Source organism: Saccopteryx leptura, chromosome 9, assembly GCF_036850995.1.
Source record: "Saccopteryx leptura isolate mSacLep1 chromosome 9, mSacLep1_pri_phased_curated, whole genome shotgun sequence".
Classification (NCBI taxonomy): Eukaryota; Metazoa; Chordata; class Mammalia; order Chiroptera; family Emballonuridae; genus Saccopteryx; species Saccopteryx leptura.
In genome coordinates, this window is record NC_089511.1 from 42121634 (window position 1) to 42143784 (window position 22151).

The following is a 22151-nucleotide window of genomic DNA, read 5'->3' on the forward strand; positions in this document are numbered from 1 at the left end:
GGAGGAAGTCAGATAGTAAGGCTGTTTTTCTAGATACCTGATATCACTTCCCCTTCCTGGCTCTCTAGAGCCACAGGCATGGAAACACTGAGAGTCTGGAGTCCCAGGAGCATCCAGAGAAGGAAAACAGCCAAAGTGGAGGGTGGAAGGTTTGTGCTAATTAAAGGCCGACAACTGACAGCTCTACACCCTGGCCCCAGTGGACACCATCTGGTGAGGGCCCTGATGACAGAAACTCCAGCTCTGCATCCAACCTATTCCCCAGGAGGTGTGGGGTCAGTTGGGAGAGAAAATGTGGGAGGAGTGTAAGGAGTCAATACTGGGAAAGAAGAAGAAAGACTAGAAGGAGCATCAAGGATGGAGCTATGGGGGCTTAGGCTGTTGCCTAATTTTGTTCCTGGAGGAGGATCAGATGGGGGGGTCATGAGGAAGGGAGAACAGGCAGTTTCAATTCCTGCAGGAGATAAACAGAAGCAGCTTATCCTATGTGAGTGTGTATGAGCACACTAGGGTGGGGAAGGCTATAAACAACTAGCATACATATGGTTATAAAATTCAAAGATGTGTTGATCAGGAGAAACAAATAAAAGAAAGAGGTGTAATCAAAGGATGACTGAAGACAAAAACTTATTGAGTTCCTGGTGTATATGAGAACATAGACAGAAAGACAGAACAGCAGAGACACACAGAGGCATATAAATACATAGAGAGAGACAGTGATATAGGTAAATGTTGACTGAGACGTGACCACCTAATGGAGAGAGGGAGGAAGAGAGAAAGACACAGAGAGGAGAGACTCAAAGAGACAGAGAAAGATAGAAAGATAAATCGAGATGGATAGAAGGAAGGAGAGAGACACACAGAAGAAACAGAAAGACAGAAGGAAGCTATGTGAACTAGAACTCACAAGGTCCTTGCCTAAGGGTTACTAGCTGGGTTCGATGCTATCCCCACACTTGGTGGTGGGGGTCTTAGCCTCTACATTTCACTCCCTCCCACTCTGACTGTCCTGCCCCCAGCACACTTATATCTTAGACACTCGTATGCACTCACACACTCTGCACATGCTTTCACAAATCACAGTTCATTTTCACCTTCCTCACATTCACATGCATGCTCACTCACATGCACTTCACGCACACATGCACACAGGTATCTGTACTCCCCAAGTCTCTCATACACACTCTTGCACAGTCCCCAGCAGACATCCCTGAAGTCACTGAGAAGGCAATGTCTATTCAGGGAAGGGGCTTCCCAAGGTCATGTACCAGGGCAAGGGAGAGCTTGGAAGTCCTAGCTCTATGCCAAACACAGCTCTCTACTCCCCATGCTAAGCTAGGACCACCTGGGACTGATCTGTACCCACTCATGCCAGACCCAAGCCAGGCCACTGGGGTCATGGGGGCTGGCTGGGAGGCACCAAAGAATATGCGTGGCATGTGCTGACAGGGGATTTCATGCTCCAGCTGGGCTAGGAGGAGCCTGCTGGGCAGAGGCCTGGAGCTGGAGGCTCCAGAGGCTTCCTGGGAGAAGACAGGGTCAGGCTGGGTCCCAGAACGAGCTCAACTCTGCCGCTGACCTCATCAGCCTCATTGCTCTCCTGGGCTTGTGGGGCCTGCTGGACTCTGAGCAGGGGTTCTTCCCTGAGGGGCTGTGAGTGGTAAGAGGAAAGGAGAGGTTGAGGTGACAGGAGAGAAGAAAGACAAATAGAGACTTATGGGGAAGGAGAGACAAAGTCAGAGAGAAAGAGTGAGCCTTAGAGAGAGAGAAATAGAAAGACAGGACGAGGGACAGTGGAAGGGACTTAGGGCAGGGAGAGAGACAGAAAGACAAGGGGGAAAAGAGAAGGAGAGAGAGAGAGACAGACTTATGGAAAGAGAGAAAAACAGAGAAAGAGAAGAAGACAGATGGCAAAAAAAAGGCAAAGAGAAAAGCAAGAGACAGAGACACAGGGAGAGGGACCCAGAGAAAGCCAGAGGCAGATGCAGGAGACAGGTAGTGAGCACTGCAGGAGCCACAGGCAGAGGACATGGAATGGCCCTTAAGATCTCCACCTGGGCTCCCTTGCTCCTCACGGGACTGCTGACCACAGGTGAGTGGGATCCTAGCCTTGTGACCCTAGTGATGAGCGGCCCTCATTTCCCTCCCACATTCTCTAGCTGACTTACCTGTGTCCCCAGGCCTGGCCCAGTTGCAGATCCCTGCCTCAGCCTCCAGGGGCTTCTGGGCTCTGCCTGAAAACACGACGGTGGTGGAGGGGGCTGCTGCTGAGCTTCGGTGTGGGGTCAGTGCCCCTGGCAGTGCAGTGCAATGGGCCAAAGATGGACTACTCCTAGGCCCTGATCCTAGGATCCCTGGCTTCCCGCGCTACCACCTGGAAGGGGACCCTACTAGAGGTAAGGGATCAGAGCCTGAGACCCTGAGCCACCAGCAGGAGCTGACCATGGCCCTGACCTTAGGCCTTACCTGCAGGTGAATTCCATTTGCATATTGAAGCATGTGACCTCAGTGACGATGCAGAGTATGAGTGCCAGGTCAGCCGCTCAGAGACGGGGCTTGAGCTCGTGTCTCCCAGAGTGATCCTCTCCATTCTGGGTATGGGTGAGAGACCCCCAGGACCCATGAGTATGGAATTCTAGCCCTCTCCTACTCCAGCATCCAGGACTCCAACCCCCCAACCTCTCCTTCCTCAAATCGGGGGTACAGAGTTCATCTCATGAGCAATGAGACTCAAAGCCCAAATTCTCATATCCTCGATGGTGGCGGCTTACCCTAGACCCTTTCTCACCAGTGCCCCCCAAGATGCTTCAGCTCACACCTGAGGCAGGGAGCACAGTGACGTGGGTAGCTGGGCAGGAGTACACGGTCAGCTGTGTGTCTGGAGATGCAAAGCCAGCACCTGACATCACCTTCCTTCAGAGTGAGTCTGGGTGAACTGCTGGGGGCAGTATGAGACCCCTGGAGTTGGGGAGGAGTGTGTCCCTGCCCAGTGGCCTCCTAGGAGCCCCAGGAAATATGACACTCCTGAGATGGGAACAGAAGCTTGAGGAGGCACTGAGGCCAGCATGGGATCTGGTGGATGGGAGGGGACATCCAGGGAAAGGGACCAAGGAGACCACAAACTGCTGGTCTGGGACTCAGGGAAGAGGCTGAAGCTCCAGAAATGTGATGTCATCATCGGTGCAAAAATGAGAAGCTGAGTAAGGGTGTGGGTGATATACCCAGCAAGGATGGGAGAGGCCCAGGACCCAGCCCTGAAGACTCTGGGATTCAAAGAAGCTTGAATGTGTATAAGGAATAGAGCTAATGCTTTCTCCAGAACCAGGAAAGACAGGGTAGTATGTTCACCCTGACGACTTCTGGGCCATAATCCCCAGGATACTCTTGGAAGGAATCCGGACTCCTTTTTGCCCCCTTTGTACCCTAAGGTGGACAAATAGTTTCTGACATCACTACTAATGTGAATGAGGGGTCCCAGGAGAAACTCTTCACCACAGAGGCCACTGCCAGGTACGGCACTCGGGGTGCCCTACCCTTAGCCTGACCCCTAAATTTCCCCATGAAAACCCCATGTCCCAGGGATTCAAGCATGGAAACTTGGGTCCAATAGGAATATCTGGGACCCAGTTGTTCACTCTGACACTCCAAAACTTCATGGGAACCCCAGTTCCAGAGTATCAAGTATGAAGATTTTGGCCATGTATATGGGATTCTGGAACCTCAATTCTCCTTCTTAATTTCCCAAATCTCTTCCATGGAACTCCAGATCCTAGAGGAAATCAGTATAGAGACATAGACCAGGTGTGGGGACCTCTTTACTCTAACTCCCCAAATGTCAGATAATGACTCTTGACTTTAGAACCCCAACTTCCCACCCAGGGTGATACCCCAGAGCTCGGATAATGGGCAGTTACTGTTCTGTGAGGGGTCTAGCCCAGCTTTGGACACCCCTATCAAGGTCTCAGTCACCATGAATGTTCTGTGTAAGTGGGGAACTGGGTCGGCTGTGGGCACGGGGGGTGGGGAACAGGAAGTGGGTTCCTGGGGGAGCACAGGGATTATGAATGGTTCTGCCTCTCAAAGAGAGACATGAGGGTTCAGAGGCAGATTATGGAGTCTGGAAAGAATGAATGGGCTCCCCGGGCCCACTAAGTGACTGCTGCTCTCCAGTCCCCCCAGAGCCCCCTGTGATTGAGTGGCCAGGCCTGGATGAGGGACATGTGCGGGCAGGGCAGAACTTGGAGCTGCTGTGCGTGGCCCGAGGAGGGAACCCACCAGCCACACTGCAGTGGCTGAAGGTGAGGGTAAATGTAGGCATGAGGATGGGGAGAGGGGTAGGGGCCAGGAGCTGGCCCTGAGCTGGCGCAGGCCTGTTCCTGTCTCCAGAATGGCCAGCCCATGTCCACAGCATGGGGCACGGAGCATGCTCAGGCGGTGGCCCGAAGCATGCTAGTAATGATAATACGGCCAGAAGACCACGGGGCGAGGCTCAGCTGCGAGGCCCACAACAGTGTATCTAAAGGGATCCAGGAACGCGGGGTCACTCTACAGGTTACCTGTGAGTCCTGGTGCCAGCTGCCCATTTGTCAGTCCACACACCAGAGAACCATCTGTTGGTGGTCCCCAAATCATGCCTGTCTAATGCCAAAGACTTCATCATTTGTCCCCAGTTTCCTGCCTGTCTGGGCTGGCCTGTGAGGCATCCAGCCCAGCTTAGTATCTCTCCTCTGCCCACTATTCCTGCAGTCCCCCCCAGTGCCGTCACTATCCTGGGGTCTGCATCCCAGTCTGAGAACAAGAATGTGACGCTCTCCTGCATCACCAAGTCCAGTCGCCCACGGGTCCTGCTGCGATGGTGGCTGGGCTGGCGGCAGCTGCTGCCCACAGAGGAGACGGTCATGGATGTGAGGCAGGGGCCAGGCTTCTGGGTCTCAGGGAGGAGGGAGCTGAGGGCATGGCTCTTGGATCTGGGAGAGAACACCTTGGTCTTGGGGAGCATGGACTGGGGCCTGGACCTCCTGGGTCTGACAAAAGAGGGGGTGGAGATCATTCATGTGTCACTGCTGGGGTATGGAATGGACTCAGGCTTCTGGTACACGGATGAGGGTGCCCTAGTCCCCAGCCTGAAGCTCTTCCCTGCCAGGGCCTTCATGGTGGCCACATCTCCATGTCCAATCTGACGTTCCTGGCACGACGGGAGGACAATGGTCTGACCCTCACCTGTGAGGCCTTTAGTGAGGCCTTTACTAAGGAGACATTCAAAAAGTCACTGACCCTGAATGTGAAATGTGAGCACCCATCCTCACCTGGGGGAAGCCCCTTGCCTTAGAGACCCCACTCCCAGGCCTCAACCCAGAGAGAAAGCCACTCTTCTTGTCTCTCCCCATAGATCCTGCCCAGAAGTTGTGGATCGAGGGGCCCCCAGTGCGGCAGCCCCTCCGGGCTGGGACCCGAGTGAGGCTGGTGTGTTTGGCCATTGGAGGCAACCCAGACCCCTCCCTCACCTGGTACAAGGTCAGTGCCAAACAAGGGCTGTGGGGTGGCTAGGAATGTGGGGAAAAGATGAAGCCCTGTCTCTCCTCCAGAGTCTTGGGAAATCATGGAAAAACCTGAATTTTTATAAAAATACTGAAGTATTGAATTGGAATTGGAATTGGAAAAGACACAAACACTTTAAGATTTATTTATTTGTTTGTTTGTTTATTTTCTTTTTTCTTTTAGCTAGATGAGGGGATGCAGAGACACTCTTGCATGCGCCCTGACCGGGATCCACCCGGCAAGTCCACAAGAGGGCGATGCTCTGCCCATCTGGGCGTTGTTCCGTTGCTCAGCAACCGAGATTTATTTATTTATTTTTTTAGCGCCCTGCTCGAACCCATCGAGCTATGGCTGCAGGAGGGGAAGAGAGAAAGAGAGAGAGAGAAGGGGGGGGGGGGGCTGGAGAAGCAGACAGTCGGTTCTCCTGAGTGCCCTAACCAGGAATGGAACTGGGACATCCACACGCAAAGCGGAGGCTCTACCACGGTGCCAAGTAGACAGGGCCACGCCATAAAAATTAAATGGAAATTGATTGACAAGATAACCTGGACATGTTTTCTTTGAACATATGTACCCTGATTTATTGATGTCACCCCAGTACAATTAATAATAAAAAAAATTTTTTTTAATTAAAAAAATTAAATGGAATCCTAGGAAAGTCCTGGGAATTCTGGGAAATCAGTGAGAATTCTAGCTTAAATAAGGAATTCTGGATCAGGATTCCTTCTGGATCTAGAATTTCTAAAGGAAATTCTGGTAAATTCTCAAGAGTTCAGGTGAAATGTCAGATTTTAGGGAAAGAGTAAGAATTCCACAGAGCAATGAAAATCCATCAATTAATGTTAGATTGAATTCTTAGGAGTTAGGTGGTAAGTAAATAAAATTTTGGTAAAATTAAAAGAAATTCTGACAGAATTTTGGGAAGATGTTGGTAAATTAGGGAGCTAGTGGAAATTCTGGGAGAAAGAGTAGGAATTATAAAATGAAATGGAACTCGATTTAATTGGGTGAAATTCTGGAAAAATGCCAAGACTTTGGGACACACAAAAGATTCTAGTAAAAGACAAGGATTTGAGAATATTGGGGAAAGGTTCAGAAGTCTGTGGAAAGACAATGCAATTAGGAATGATCAAAGGAAATTTTGGGGGAGAGTGGGAATTTCAAGAAAAAGAGTAAGGATAAGAAAAAATGAAGGAATTCTGGGAAAGGCTTGAGAATGCCAAGGGAGTTTCCTGGGGTTTGGTGTTTGGCAAATGTAGCTGGAATGGATTTTGAGGAATGACCCTGACGGATGGCAGAGGGCACCAACAATCGCAGTCCTCCGGGGAGCAGAAAAGGCGGGGCGTGGGGTGAGGCGTGGGACTGCAGGAGGGATCAGATAGCAGAACAGCGGGATTTAAGAGACCAGGTTAGGGTGGAGAGATTCCGGGTTGAGTGTGATCAATTCCAGTCTCTTTCTCTGCCTCGCAAGGTGCCCACGGAAGAAGGCGCCTTTTCCTCACCCCACAAGGCTTTATTTGGGCTGGTGACTGCCAAAGGGGCCTCTCGGGGTGGGTGGGGAATGGTAAGGCTACCCGCGGTCCTCTAGTCAGTCTTGGCCCGCAGGACTCGCGCACGGTGACCGAACCGCGGGTGCCCCAGGAGCCGCGGCGGGTGCAGCTGGGAAATCTGGAGAAGTCTGGGAGCACCTTCTCCCGGGAGCTGGTGCTGATCACAGGCCCGTCGGATAACCAAGCCAAGTTCACATGCAAGGCGGGCCAGCTCAGCGCGTCCACGCAGCTTGTGGTGCAGTGTGAGGGCTGGAACAGCCGGGGTCGGCGGAAGGGCTTGGCCGTGGCGGATAGCTTAGCCAGAGCCGGGGGCGGGCGGGGTTCGGGGGAGACACTGGGTGCCGCAGAACCAGGGCTCCTCGGGGCCGGCCAAGGAACGGCCTCCTCTTCCCCTCTGAGCCTCGCTCTTCGACCCGTTCTTAAGTTCCCCCAACTAACGTGACGATCCTGGCCAACGCGTCAGCGCTGCGTCCTGGGGATGCGTTAAACCTGACGTGTGTCAGCATTAGCAGCAACCCTCCGGTCAACTTGTCCTGGGACAAGGAGGGAGAGAAGTGAGAGCGCGCGCCCCGCCCCTTCCTGGCTCTGGCCTCGCCCTCTTACCTCCCGAGTCCCGCCCGCGTCCTGCCTGCTACCCCGCCCCGTGTCCAGCCCACCTCTGGTTCTGCTCCCACCCCCGCGCTAGCCCTGACATGACCCATCACCCCTGCCCTGTCCACAGGCTGGAAGGTGTAACCTCACCGCCCCGGAGTGCCCCTTTCAAAGGCTCTGCCGCCGCCAGGAGCGTCCTTCTGAGGTTGTCATCAGGTGACCACGGCCACCGAGTGACCTGCCGCGCCCACAGCACCGAGCTACAGGAAACCGTGAGCGCCTTCTACCGAATCAACGTGCTGTGTATGTGCTCCGGCCTGGAACCCCTCTTGCTTCCCTGCTGACCCTGTATCACTCGGGTCTTCACCTTGGCTCTGTCCTTGACCTCCATCCTAAACCTTAAAACTTCCCTGACCTTTATCCTGACCTCAGCCCTGCACCAATTCCTATCCTGCCCAAACCCCATCTTGCCTTTGTTTTCTGTTCTAACCCCTTACCATGACCCTCATTCTGAACACCCTTTCCATCCTTAAACCTGACTCTGGCCTCTACCCCTTTCCTAAATTGGGCCCTAACCACTATCTTGAACATGAACCCCAAGCTCAATTATGTACTTAATTGTTACCTTGTTCACAACCCTGAATCTATATAATTGCAACCCCGACTTTAACTGTATATTCCTGTACCTGATCTCAAATTCGTTCCGGTCTCCAAACTTAACAACAATCTTGACTCCCAATGGCGCCCCCTACGCAGACCCACCAGAGTTCCTGGGGGAGCAGGTATTTGTGGTGACCGCAGTGGAGCAGGGCAAAGCACTGCTGCCCGTGTCCGTGTCCGCCAACCCGACCCCTGAGGCCTTCAACTGGACCTTCCGTGGCTACCGCCTCAGCCCAGGTTTGGGAATGGGCCTGGAGAGGGGTGCAGGTACTCAGAAAGGGGGCTCCTGGAAAGCCCCTCATCTGGCCTCCCCCAGTTGGTGGGCCCCGCCATCGCATCCTGTCTGGGGGAGCTCTGCAGCTATGGAATGTGACCCGCGCTGACGATGGCCTCTATCAGCTGCACTGCCGGAACTCGGAGGGCACTGCTGAAGCCCTAGTGCGCCTGGATGTACACTGTGAGCCCCTCATCAACCTAGGAGACTAGGCAGCTCTGGGAGCCCCATCCCTCATGGAAACCACATCCACCCAGGCCCACTTTGGAATCTACTTATTGTGAAAGCTCTGCCTACACAGGGATATTCACCCATCCTGGAGGTCTCTCATTCTGGGAGCTCCAGCCATAATGGAACCATGTCTACTTTGGCTACACTGCCCACCAGAGATCCTGCATAGAATCTTCCCAGACAGAGGACCCACATACATGGGAGTTACTCCCACCAAGCCCACTGTGGAAGCCCCACTTCCATGCAATTCTAGAAGTCCACCCTACTTACTCTTGTCACCACAGAGGCCACAGAGGCACAGTAGAGTGGGGGGGGGCAATGTCACTAACCCTGAGAATTACTTCAAAAGCTCCACATAAAGGGCAGACTGTGTCATACTCACAACTTCCCTGGACACTAAGACACCTCTCCCACCAGGGACCCTCTCTCACCATAGCCTGAGTCCAAATGCCTTCCCCAAACCCCTGCCTCTTCCTGCAGATGCTCCCACCATTCGAGCTCTCCGGGACCCCACTGAGGTGAATATTGGGGGTTCTGTAGACATAGTCTGCACTGCTGATGCCAATCCTATCCTTCCAGAGATGTTCACTTGGGAGAGACTGGTGAGGATCCAATTTTTGGTAAATGGAGGTGGGACTGGGCAATGTGGTTTCTTAACTGTCAGCTCCTTGGGAAGAAGGGTTATATAGATATGTATAACTATATACTTGTCAGGTCATTCTCAAAGAACTAACTGTTGAATGGCAGGTGAATGGGTGAATGAGTGGATAAACAAATGAGTGAGAAGGTAGGTAGATGGATATGTAGATTGATAGGTAAATGGGTGGCTGCACAGTTGGGTGGATGAATGAATGAGTAAATGGAATAATAGATAAACAGACAGACAAGAGAATGAATGGATAAATAAATGGATGGCTAGATGATTGAATGAGAGAAATAAGTATGTAAATGGAGTAGATTAGACAGTAGATGAGCCCTGGCAGTGGCTCTGTAGATAGAGTGTTGGCCTAGAGTATGGAAATTCTGGGTTCAATTCCTAGTCAAGGAACACAGGAGAAGTGACCATTTGCTTCTCCCCCCCCAACACACACCTCTCTCTCCCTTATCTCCTTCTTCCCCTCCTGCCAAGGGCTCGATTGGAGCATGGCTCCGGAAACTGAGCATAGCTTGATTGGTTTGAGCACATCAGCCTCAGGTGCTAAAAATAGTTCGGTACTGAAGCATCACCCCAGATGGGGTTGCCAGGTAGATCCCAGCAGGGGTATATTAGGAATCTATCTCCTCTCCTCTCACTTAAAAAAAAAAAGTAAATGGATGATATATACTCCATAAGTGTAAAGATGTCTGTGACAGAATGAATGGACAAATGGATGAATTGATGAACAGCTGCATTTATTTATGAGTGTGTGCATGTATGAGTTAATAGATAAGGCAGATGGGTAGAGAGATGGAAGGGCTAATGGATGGATATAAGGAAGACAAATAATTGGATGAGTAAAGGGGTGAATGGAGGACTGGATGGAAGGAGAGGTAGATGGATAGATAGATAAGTGGATGAATAAGTATATGAATACATAGGTGGATAATTGACTCTGTGGATGGATGGATGAATGGCAGGGTTTGTTGTTTTTGTTTTTGTTTTCTTTGCTAGCACTGTGATTGTGACTAGGAGAATGAGGTTACAAAAGGGACCTGGTTTGGGGGATAATGGAACTAGTACAAGACTGGGAGCCATCTCCTTGAGTCTTGGGCATTCAGGGAGAAGAGGAGGAGGACCAGAGCCTGGAGGACATGGAGAAGATGTCAAAGGGATCAACAGGGCATCTTCGGATTCGCAATGCCAAGCTCTCTCAGGCAGGTGCTTACCAGTGCATCGTGGACAACGGGGTGGCACCTCCAGCCCGAGGGCTGGTTCGTCTTGTTGTCAGATGTGAGTAACACCCACACCCTTGACCTCAAGGCCTGCCAATAACCCTACAACTCTCACCTCCTTCCGAATACCTCAGATTGACCCCCAACCCCTCTTAGTTGCCCCCCAGGTGGAACATCCTACTCCCCTAACTAAAGTGGCCGCAGCTGGAGACAGCACCAGTTCTGCTACCCTTCACTGTCGTGCCCGAGGTGTCCCCAACATTGTCTTTACTTGGACTAAAAATGGAGTCCCTCTGGATCTCCAAGATCCTAGGTGAGCTCAGGCCTAGCCCCAACTCTGTCCCCCTAGCCCCAGTCACTGTCCCTGAGTTCCTGCCACATGTCCTCTCCAGGTACACAGAGCACACATACCACCAGGGTGGAGTCCACAGCAGTCTCCTGACGATTGCCAACGTTTCTGCAGCTCAGGACTATGCCCTGTTCACGTGCACAGCCACCAACCCCCTCGGCTCAGACCACACCAACATTCAACTCGTCAGCATCAGTATGGCGGGAGGAGGCTGCGAGGGTGTCGGGAGGGTGCTCCCTGGGTCAACCCCAAGCCTTCAGTTGACCCCATACTGGCAGTGTTCCTAAAACCTGAGAAGTGTTTGAGTAAGAATGGAGTTTTTGCCTGACCTGAACATTCTAATGGAGACTGGGTCTGCAGGGGAACCACAACAAAGAAAAAAAAGGAGGGGAACTTATTGCCCCAAGCAACTTAAAAGTAGATTTTCAGGAGTCACTGGATTTAAGTTCAGCTGTCATCAAGAATTCTGTCTGCCAAGTCTGCTTTTCTCTGTGTTGGCTTTATTCTTAGGCCTCTTCTCATAGCGGGCTGTGGGACTTCCCAGGGGAATTCAGATTTTTCTCCTAGCAGTGGTATGAAAGTACTAGAATTAAGATTTATTGGCTCACCTGACTGGGCAGTGGCACAGTGGATAGAGCGCCGAACTGAGATGTGGAGGACCCAGGTTCAAGACCCCGAGGTCACCAGTTTGAGCGCGGGCTCATCTGGTTTGAGCAAAAGCTCACCAGCTTAGACCCAAGGTCACTGGCTTGAGCAAGAGGTTAATCGGTCTGCTGAAGGCCCACAGTCAGTGCACGTACGAGAAAGCAATCAATGAACAACTAAGGTGTCGCAACAAAAAACTGATGATTGATGCTTCTCATCTCTCTCCATTCCTGTCTGTCTGTCCCTCTCTCTGATTCTCTCTCTGTCTCTGTAAAAAAAAAAAAAAAAAAAAATTTTATTGGTTCTATTTGGCTCCAAGCTCTGAATCAATCATGTGGTCAGGGAAAGGTGACATTCTGGTTGTCTAGGCCCTGTCACATGTCTATCCTATAAGGAGTGGAGTCACTTCTATCAGAAGCATGTGGCCTGAGAATGTGAGCAAATGTTTCTCCAAAGGATACTCAGTATTCTGTACCCAGAAGAAATGAGGGGAATGGATGTGAGACAAACATAAAAAAAATTCACTGCAAGAAACATATATATTATACAGTTGATCTAGTCACTCAGGGGCAGGAACAGAATGGGTGAGAAATGTGAGTCACCCAGTGAGCACATTCTCAGCCCAGGTAGAGCAAAGCCACATTCTTCCTTCTTGTTTCAGCTGTCATATGTAAATAAGTGTCCTTTTCAAGGTCTCTTTGGTGCCACTATGAGCTGATGCTTCTCATCTTGCTCCCCTTCTGTTTCTCTCTCTCTAAAAAAAAGGTGTGACTAGAAGCTTGTAGGAACCTAATCCTACATTTTCCCTAGAAACAATGTTTGGTATTTGTGAATTCAATGTTCACAATACGTTTATAGAACATAACTTCCACAAATAAGGAGAATTGACTGTATATTTATTTTTTAATTTTTTTTCTTTTTTGTACTTTTCTGAAGCTGGAAACAGGGAGGCAGTCAGACAGACTCCTGCATGCGCCCGACCGGGATTCCCCCCCCCCCCCCGCCCCGCACGCCCACCAGGGGGCGATGCTCTGCCCATCCGGGGCGCTGCTCTGTCCCGACCAGAGCCACTCTAGTGCCTGAGGCAGAGGCCAAGGAGCCATCCCCAGCGCCCGGGCCATCTTTTGCTCCAATGGAGCCTCAGCTGCGGGAGGGGAAGAGAGAGAGAGGAAGGAGAGGGGGAGGGGTGGAGAAGCAGATGGGCGCTTCTCCTATGTGCCCTGGCCGGGAATCGAACCCGGGACTCCTGCACGCCAGGCCGACGCTCTACCACTGAGCCAACCGGCAGGGCCTGAGAATTGACTGTATATTTAAAAGCATTCTTAGGAAGAATCTGGAAGGAATATTTCAGAATCCTTTTGTATCCTCTGACTATTTTCCCTGCCCTTTCTGTAAAGGCCGTCCTGATCCTCCATCCAGATTAAAGGTCGTGAGCATGACCCCATACTCAGTGGGGCTGGAGTGGAAGCCTGGTTTTGATGGGGGCTTGCCACAGAGGTTCCAAATCAGGTGGGTCCCTGTTAAGGCAGGGAAGGGTGGCAGCCAATGGGGCTGGGACACCCCCTTGAATGACTGACCTTCCTCTCATGCAGGTATGAGGTTCTGGAGACCCCAGGCTTCCTCTACGTAGATGTCCTACCGCCCCAGGCCACCACCTTCACACTGACTGGGTTGCAGCCTTCTACACGATACAGGGTCTGGGTCCTAGCCAACAACGCCCTGGGGGACAGTGGACTAGCTGACAAAGGATCCCAGATCTTTATCAACACCCCAGGTAGGAAGGGACCATCATGGGCAGGTTGCAGAGTTCCTCAGAGTGCATAATAAATGATATAGTGAAGTCAGTACTATTATTCCCCTTTACAGATAAAGAAATTGAGGCCCAGAGAGATTAAGGATGTTATCAAAGGTCACACAGCTGCAGGGAGGTAGAGATGAGATAGAAACTAAGGCAGATGATCTCCAAAGACTAGATTTTAGTCAATGAATTATGCTGTCTGAATTCAATTAATGACAAGAAAATTAGAAAACAGTTTGAACTGAATGAAACTGAAAACATGAAAATTGTGGGGTGCATCTAAAGCAATGCTTAACAGGAAGTGCTTATAATATATATATTTTTAAAGGCTTCAAATTGCTTGAGTGGTGGCACAGTGGGTAGAGTGTTGATCCAGGATGTTGAGATCTCGGTTCAGACCCTGAGGTCTCCGGCTTGGGCGCAGGCTTGCCAGCATGAGTGCAGGGTCGTCAGCTTGAGTGTGGGGTCATCAACATGATCCCATGGTTGCTGGCCTGAGCAAGGGGTCACTGGCTTGGCTTGAGCCCCCTGGTCAAAGCACATAAGAGAAGCAATCAGTGAACAACTAAAGTGAAGCAACTACAAGTTGATGCTTCTCATCTCTCCCTTGCTGTCTCTCTCTCAAATCAATAATAAAAAAAAAAAGACCTCAAATTGACACTGTAAGTTTCCATCTTAAAAAAACTAGAAAAGGCCCTGGCCACGTATCTTAGTTAGTTAGAGCACCCTCCTAATACACCAAGGTTGTGGGTTTAATTCCTGGTCAGGGCACATACAAGAATCAGCCAACAAATACATAAATAACTAAAACAACAAATTGATGTTTGTCTCGCCCTCTCTCTTTAAAAATCAATCAATCAATGAAATTTTTTAATTAAAAAAAGAAACTAGTAAAAGAAGAGCAAATTAAACACAAAGTAAACAGAATGAAGGAAATAATAAAGGTAAGAACAAATTGGTGAACTCAAAATCAGAAAAACAATAGAAAAAAATCAATGAAATCAAAAGCTGTTTCTTTGGAAAGAGCAATACATTTATAAAGTTAATCAAGGCAAAAAAAAAAAAAAAAAAAAAAAAGAAAGAAAGAAAGAAAGAAAGAAGACACAAGTTATCCAATATCAGGAATGAAAGAAGGAACATTACATTAAGGGGATAATAAGGTAGTATTATGAACAAGTTTAGGCCAATAAATTCAGCAACTTGGATGTAATGAGCCAGCTCTTTAAATATGACTAATGAGAACATGTTGCCTGTGACAGACCAGTCAGTATTTTAGTGGTTAATTACACAAAGCCTTGTTCACACAAGCTGTGTTCGAGTTCCAGCTCTGCGGAGTCCTGGTTGTGAGACCTTAAGCTAGTACTTTCCCTCTTTGAGGCTCAGTGAAACCTCTTTGAGTCACAGTATCTAAAGATAAGATGTGCTTTAGTTTCTGAAAGTAAGGTCTATCTCAGACAGTTGTGAGGATTGAATGAATTACTATATCTAAAGTGTTTAGAACACACCCTGTACAAAGTGAGTGCTATGTAAATGCTAATTTTTAAGAAATGCCCCGTCACTTTTGTTTATTTTGCCCCGTGAAAGCATTCTCTGTCTTCCCTTTTCTGACAGCGAAACCTCTTACTCATGGAAATAAGGACCCTTTCCCATCCCTACAATATTCCCTATTGTCTCCCCCATTCCAGTCTTTATGAACTAAAGCACAAAGTACTACACTCATCTTTCTTGCTTTTGAACTTATAACTATTAAGGGATCCTGAGAACCAGCATCTTTTTTAGTTAACCTGGAAAACTGACAATTCAGTTAAAAGAACCTTGCACACTATAAAGCACTCATCAACAATTATTATTATTATTATAAGCGTTGGACTGGCCATTCTTATCAGCAATTTCCAGCTCTTCTTGAAATATTCCTAAAAAGCCATAAACCAGTTCCCACGAGTCTCAGAAGGGATAAAAAGCTTAAAAGAGACTGAGAAATATTTAAGGCTTATCCAGATTTTTGGTGTTAATTCACAATCTCTTTATTCACCCCCCCCCCCAGGTTTGGACCAGCCTTCTAGAGAACCTGAGCACCAGCTTCCCACAGAGCAGCCTGCAGGCAAGTGCCCAACCCCCTGCAGACCCCTCTCTCCCCTGAGAATAGACTCTCTGGTCTCTAACCCTGCCTCCTCTGCCTTATGGACACAGTCCCTTAAGACTTAGCTCTGTTCCTGTAAGCCCTATCTGGTTCCCTTAGTTCTTCATCTTGTCTGGATGTGGCAAATTTTCTCTCTTCCTAATTCAATTTAATTTTGAAATAAGCTAATTTCATGCCCCATACAGAGCCTGTATCAGTTGGCTTTTGCTGCATAACAAACCACCCTAAACACGGCACTGGCTACGTTCAGCTGGCAGCTCAGCTGGGACTGGCTGGTCCAGGTTGGCCTCTTCTTCACATGCCTGACATAGGCTCTTCTTGGTTGGGACAGTGGAGATGACTGGGCCACATGTCTCTCCTTGGCCTGTCCCCACGGAGGTGGTCACAGGAGTTCCAAGAGCAGCAACAGAGGGCAAGCTTCGATTTACAAGCATCTTTCAAGCTTCTGATTCTGTCATATTTGCTATTGTCTCAGTGGCAGAGGCAAGCGACATGGCTCAACTCCAAGTCATTGTGGAGAGGACTACTCAGGAGTATGGTTGGATACAGGGAGAATATGACCATTTTTCAAACAGTCCCCTTCAGAGCTTGAAAAGAAGGTTGTAAATGATAGAAATTTGGCTGTTCTCAGCAATAAAATTAATTGCTTGGCTCATGAAATTAAAATTTTCAAGTGTTGCTTGATTCAGGTGCTTAAAATTTTCACCAAGGATCTATTTCTCACCCTCTCTCAACTTTACCTTCATCTCTGATGGCTTCCTTTTCAGGTGCTTTTAGCAAGGGTACAAAGAAGTCTCTCACACATGTCCAGCTTTCATCCCACTTATTAGGAGAGTCTTAAATATTTTAGGAAAAATCCACCTTGGGTCAAATGCTGCTGTCTGAACCAATCACTATGAAAAGAGGGATGGGTGCTGTTTTGGGCTAGGCTGGGCCATGTGTTCTCCATGATTCCGGCAGAGCCATACAGACTGAGGGGGGGGAGCAGCTGTTTCCTCAAAGGGAAATGAGTGCTGTTAGCAGAATATGGAGAATGAATGCTGAACAGATGTCTACTCAGAGGAACTTAGTCTTGTCCTCAAGAATATAACAGAGGAGTCTGGTAGTGTCTGCGATGTAAGTTTGTGCAAAGAAGAAGTCAGTTGAGATGGAGTTGGAAGGGTGAATGAAAGTTGAGAAGAAAGGACATTTAAATACAGACACTTGACTATTCCAAGGCTTAGGGGTACAAGTTTGCTTCACTGATTCTGAAAATAGCGTGGTTAGTTTGTGTGGCTGGAGGGTCTAATACCAAGGTCAATGGTTGGTGGGCAAGGCTGGAGATATTAGAAGAGACCAGATCACGCATGAGACTTGGGCAAAGGTAGGACCCTCTCCTCTGCCCCTCTGGTAGTCGCTTGACTTGAGAAGGAGTTACCTGCCCTGGGGTGGTAAGGAATGGACATGGAAACCCTGTCCATCTGCTTCCCTGACCTATGAAGAGGGTCTTTACCTGGTCAGAATGGGCTTTTTCAGAAAACCCTGCTCTAGGCCTAGAGCCAGTTGTTTTGAGCTCACTGAAGGAGGTACCTTCCACTTCAGGCCCCTCAGAGCTGCCCCTGATGCCTGTGCTGTTTGCTGTTGGGGGTCTCCTGCTACTTTCTAACGCTTCCTGTGTCGGCGGATTCCTCTGGCAGCGAAGAGGAAGACTGAGGTGTCAGGCTGAGGGTGAGGAGACCTTTGCCCTGCTGGGATTGAAGCCGAAGGGTGACAGGGACCTTTGGGGGTTTTGCATATTGAAGATTTCCCAGGGACAATTGGGCTGGGGTTATGACCCCTTTTTCCTACTTCCCTCAGGCATCTCGGAGAAGACAGAAGCAGGGTAAGTGGGGATATTTTCCTGTAAGAAAGGCTCTGAGGGGGAGGTTTGGGGTGACGGGTATCTGAGGATCAACACCAAACCGCCCTCCATACCTCTATCCTGGAAGGTCAGAGGAGGACCAAGCCAGAAATGAATACGAAGAGAGCCGGTGGATTGGAGACCAGGACAGTCCAAGCTCCACGGTGAGTGGGGCGCCCCCGACAGCCCACCGACAGACTGGCAATGACTCAGATTCCGTCAGCTTCAGATCATTACTGACCTTTCGAGTCAGAGGACGGAAAAGACCTTATCTCTGTTTTCTTATTTTGGGGGGTGTTGACAGGTTAGCACAACAAATGTAGAGCCATATTATTACTCCATGAAGGATTTCAGCCCCCAGCTGCCACCAACACTGGAGGAGATACCTTATTCTGGAGGTGAGTACTGACCACATCAGGATTCCCCCAGTCATAGATACCCTGACATCTGGACTGGGTGTCCTGATCATCCTCTTCACTCCAACTCCAGGTTTCACAGATCTTGAAGAGAAAAATATGGCCTTTCCCGGACACCTATATGATGAGGTAGAAGGACTGTATGCCCCACCTGGGGTCTGGGGACCCCTCTACGATGAAGCACAAGTGGTGAGGAGATTTGTATCTGCAGAAGTCTTTCCTGCTAGTGCAGAAACCCATGCCTCACTACTTATATTAGTTAGAGTAGGCTAGCTGCTATAACAGACAGGCCTGGTCATAACCCAGTGGCTTAAAGGAAACAATTTCTTTTTCTCACATAGTAGTCAGAGGTGAGTGGCCCTGCTGCACACGGCTATTACACAATCCTCGTTATTTTCACTGTGGTCCTCTGCCGTCCCCTAGGACATCATCCAGATTTCCAGGGATGAACCAGTTCACTGGGGGTTTCAACCAGTGAACCACTTCCTACCAGGGAGTGTGATGGAGGCAAAACCCTGCCTTCTGGTCCAGGCCCAGAAATGACACACTCTGATCATTCCCCTGGTGAGACCATGGTCATATGGCCACACCTAACTATAGAGGAGGCTGAGAAATGTAATCTAGCTTGACAGTTTCACTACAGTTATATTACTGTGGAAGGAAAAAAGGTATGCATTTTGTTGGATAGTTAGTTATCTCCACTACACTGGTTAATCAGAGACATAAAAAGAAAAAAAAATTGGCTCATTCAGTTGAAAAGTCAAGGCACAAAATTGCCTTCAGGCCCATACAGCTGGACCAAGAATTTCCTCCTTAAATATGTCACCTGAAATCTAGGTTTGTATCTGGTTAGATTGGAAATCTTCAAAGAAAGAAAATGCCTCCTTCCCAATAGCTCTAAAGCCCTAATGCTGACACTTACTGGTCTTGCTTGGGTCACATACTCATCACTGAACGAACCATTGAGGCAGAGGATGAAATATGCTGGTTACACAGGTCTGCCTCAGTGCCTACTCATGGCATCAGAGAGCAGGGTCCAGCCCCTCTCAAACCACTGGATTGAGAGTAGGGGAGGGACAGAGAGCACAAAGGGACGTGAATATGGTATCGGACAGGCAAAAACAACAGATAGGCACTTTAATCATCAACTCACCCCCACCAACTGCCCCGCAGTAGGGGAGGTGGGGCAGAACCCTGACTTTTGTTGTAGCCTTGGCTGATATTTGGCGCCTCTGGGAGACGGATTTCCTTCTGTAACATTGTTCCAGATGGGGCGCTGTTCTTCCTACCAGGGTGGACTTAACAAGCATAACTGCTGTCCGTGGTGCTGAACCACATGTGCCCTCACAGATGCAGTCTGCACACTTTTTTTTTTATTTTATTTTTTTATATAATTTTATTTTTTTAATGGGGTGACATCAATAAATCAGGATACATATATTCAAAGATAACAAGTCCAGGTTATCTTGTCGTTCAATTATGTTGCATACCCACCACCCAAAGTCAGATTGTCCTCTGTCACCTTCTATCTTGTTTTCTTTGTGCCCCTCCCCACCCCCTATCCCTCTCCCATTCCCCCCTCCCCCCCGTAACCACCACACTCTTATAAATGTCTCTTAGTTTCACTATTATGTCCCACCTACGTATGGAATAATACAGTTCCTGTTTTTTTCTGATTTACTTATTTCGCTTCGTATCATGTTATCAAGATCCCACCATTTTGCTGTAAATGTTCCGATGTCATCATTTCTTATGGCTGAGCAGTATTCCATAGTGTATATGTGCCACATCTTCTTTATCCAGTCATCTATTGATGGGCTTTTTGGTTGTTTCCATGTCCTGGCCACTGTGAACAATGCTGCAATAAACATGGGGCTGCATGTGTCTTTACGTATCAATGTTTCTGAGTTTTTGGGATATATACCCAGTAGAGGGATTGCTGGGTCATAAGGTAGTTCTGTTTTCAGTTTTTTGAGGAACCACCATACTTTCTTCCATAATGGTTGTACTACTTTACATTCCCACCAACAGTGGATGAGGGTTCCTTTTTCTCCACAGCCTCTCCAACATTTGCTGTTACCTGACTTGCTAATAACAGCTAATCGAACAGGTGTGAGGTGGTATCTCATTGCCGTTTTGATTTGCATTTCTCTAATAGCTAAAGAAGATGAGCATCTTTTCATATATCTGTTGCACACTTTTTTTGTAAAAGACCAGATAGTAGATATTTTGGGATTTTCAGGACATACTGCCCTCAAAACTACTACACCCTGCCTTGTGGTGTAAAAGCAGCCATGGATAATATGTAGATAAATGAGTGTGGCTAAGTCCCAATAAAACTTTTTTTTGGGGGGGACACTGAAATTTGAATTTCATGTCACAAATATTATTCTGCCTTTTCCAGCAATCAAAAAAATGTAAAACTAGAGACCTGACCTGTGGTGGCGCAGTGGATAAAGCGTCGACCTGGAAATGCTGAGGTCGCCGGTTTGAAACCCTGGGCTTGCCTGGTCAAGGCACATATGGGAGTTGATGCTTCCAGCTCCTCCCCCCTTCTCTGTCTCTATCTCTCTCTCTCCTCTCTCTCTCTCTCTCTCTCTCTCGCCCTCTCTCTCCTCTCTAAAAATGAATAAATAAATTAAAAATGTAAAACTAATTTTAACTTTTGGACAGCACAAAACAGTAGACAGCAGGTCCTATGTGGCCCTTGGAAAATCTGCTGTAAATTTTGCTGAGCTGAAACAATCATTTTCTCCCGATCTTAGGGCAAAGCACATCCCCAGTAAGGACCACCTACACAGTTTCTTTTTCTTTTCTATTTTGATGAGGAAATGTTTTGACAATTCACAGGACCAACAGAATCATGATTCACATTCCACAATTTCCATAGCTGATACCATGGGCTTTTAAACGTTTCATATATCTGACACTTATATTCTCTTCCTAACAGGAAATCGTGAGATATATCGAACTTTCTTAACAATAACCAAGTTAATGAGGGTAGATGATAAGAATATAGAAATATAGGTAAATCAAGATTGACCAAAGGTTAATGTTACTGAAGCTAGGTAATGGGTCCAAGGGAGTTTGTGATAGGAGTTCATTATAATCACCCTCTTCTTTTTATATGTTGGAATTTCCCTCATAATTGGAAGTAAAACATTTTTACTCTCTGGAAAGTTGAATATGAGTGTGCATCCCCTAGAGCTGCAATGACAACCCACAGGGAAACTCTCTATGGTTCTAACTTCACTTTTGTTTGTCAGGGCTCCTATGACCTCCGCTGGCCTGAGGACAAATATAAGGACCCAAGAAGAGTCTATGATCAGGTGGCAGGAGACTTGGACCCTATGGAGCCTGATTCTTTACCCTTTGAGCTGAGGGGACATCTGGTGTGACAGGCTTCTCAACGCCTTTCCCTTCACCTCAGGATATAATATTTCAGTGGGTGGTCCTTTCCATTCCAGCCCAGGTTGAGCTCATTAAGTGAACTCCATAAGACACAGAGGGACCGAACTTATTCAGGAGAAGACATGGAAGGGTGTGTGTAAATGACAAAAATTGATTCAAGCTGGTGTTAAAGTATAAACAAGACTCCTCTTGGTGTTAGCTATAGAAATTAAATTTCTCCAAAGGGACACAGTGAATTGTAAAAGACATTTCAATAATGAATAGTTTTCCTGAGAGTTTTTATGCTTTTTCAGAAGTGTGAACTACATATTAAAAAATCAGCTCATTTGAGTTTAACTACAACTGAAATAGCTAATAATAAGTAGAATTTATGAATTATTGTTGTATCCTACTTGTTTTATTATTTTCCATAGTTATCTAAAACAAGATATATAAACTATGACATACATGTAAACAGAAATAGACTCTATAAAAAATAAAATAGATTATCAAAATAAGCTAGACAAAATAATGCATATTGTGTGATTTTACTTACAAAAAATCTGAAACAAGCAAAGTTAATCTATAGTGAATAGGTCAGTAGTTGTCTGGGGCTATGGAAAGGGAATTGGCTGCAAAAGGGAATGGGGAATTTGGGGGAGGGATGATGGAAGTGTTCCATATCATGATTGTGGTGGTAGTTACATGGTTGTATAGATTTGTCAAAGATCATTGAACTGTACAGTTAAGATGAGTAAATTGTGTGGTACCTAAATTGTACTTCAATAAAGGTGAATTTAAAAACAGGCTCCATAATA

The 22151-nt window shown here is 48.0% G+C and overlaps 1 protein-coding gene across 4 annotated transcripts; it reads left to right on the top strand.

The window, feature by feature from the left end:
* The first annotated feature begins 1566 nt into the window (after nt 1–1566).
* Nucleotides 1567–22151, top strand: NPHS1 (NPHS1 adhesion molecule, nephrin). Of its 4 annotated transcripts, none has more exons than XM_066348487.1 (29): nt 1567–2092; nt 2181–2396; nt 2473–2595; nt 2792–2920; nt 3429–3510; nt 3880–3983; nt 4171–4298; nt 4387–4558; nt 4747–4904; nt 5144–5288; nt 5390–5514; nt 7144–7330; nt 7513–7642; nt 7810–7982; nt 8436–8576; nt 8656–8796; nt 9325–9446; nt 10603–10774; nt 10873–11029; nt 11109–11260; nt 13108–13219; nt 13303–13484; nt 15553–15609; nt 17230–17355; nt 17485–17509; nt 17616–17691; nt 17832–17925; nt 18017–18132; nt 21210–22151. In XM_066348487.1, the coding sequence occupies exons 1-29, from the start codon at nt 1717–1719 to the stop codon at nt 21339–21341; spliced, it is 4053 nt and encodes a 1350-aa protein (XP_066204584.1). In that variant the 5' UTR covers nt 1567–1716; the 3' UTR covers nt 21342–22151. The 4 variants fall into 4 exon arrangements, with proteins under 4 accessions (XP_066204584.1, XP_066204585.1, XP_066204586.1 ...); XM_066348488.1 differs by having other exon boundaries at nt 10699–10774; XM_066348489.1 differs by lacking the exons at nt 2181–2396; nt 2473–2595.

Coding starts and splice junctions, on each gene's coding strand:
- NPHS1 (XM_066348487.1), top strand. CDS start 1,717: ATGGGGAAGGAGAGACAAAGTCAGAGAGAAAGAGTGAGCCTTAGAGAG. Junction 7,331..7,512: donor CACGCAGCTTGTGGTGCAGT/GTGAGGGCTGGA, acceptor CCCGTTCTTAAG/TTCCCCCAACTAACGTGACG. Junction 18,133..21,209: donor TCTACGATGAAGCACAAGTG/GTGAGGAGATTT, acceptor TTTGTTTGTCAG/GGCTCCTATGACCTCCGCTG.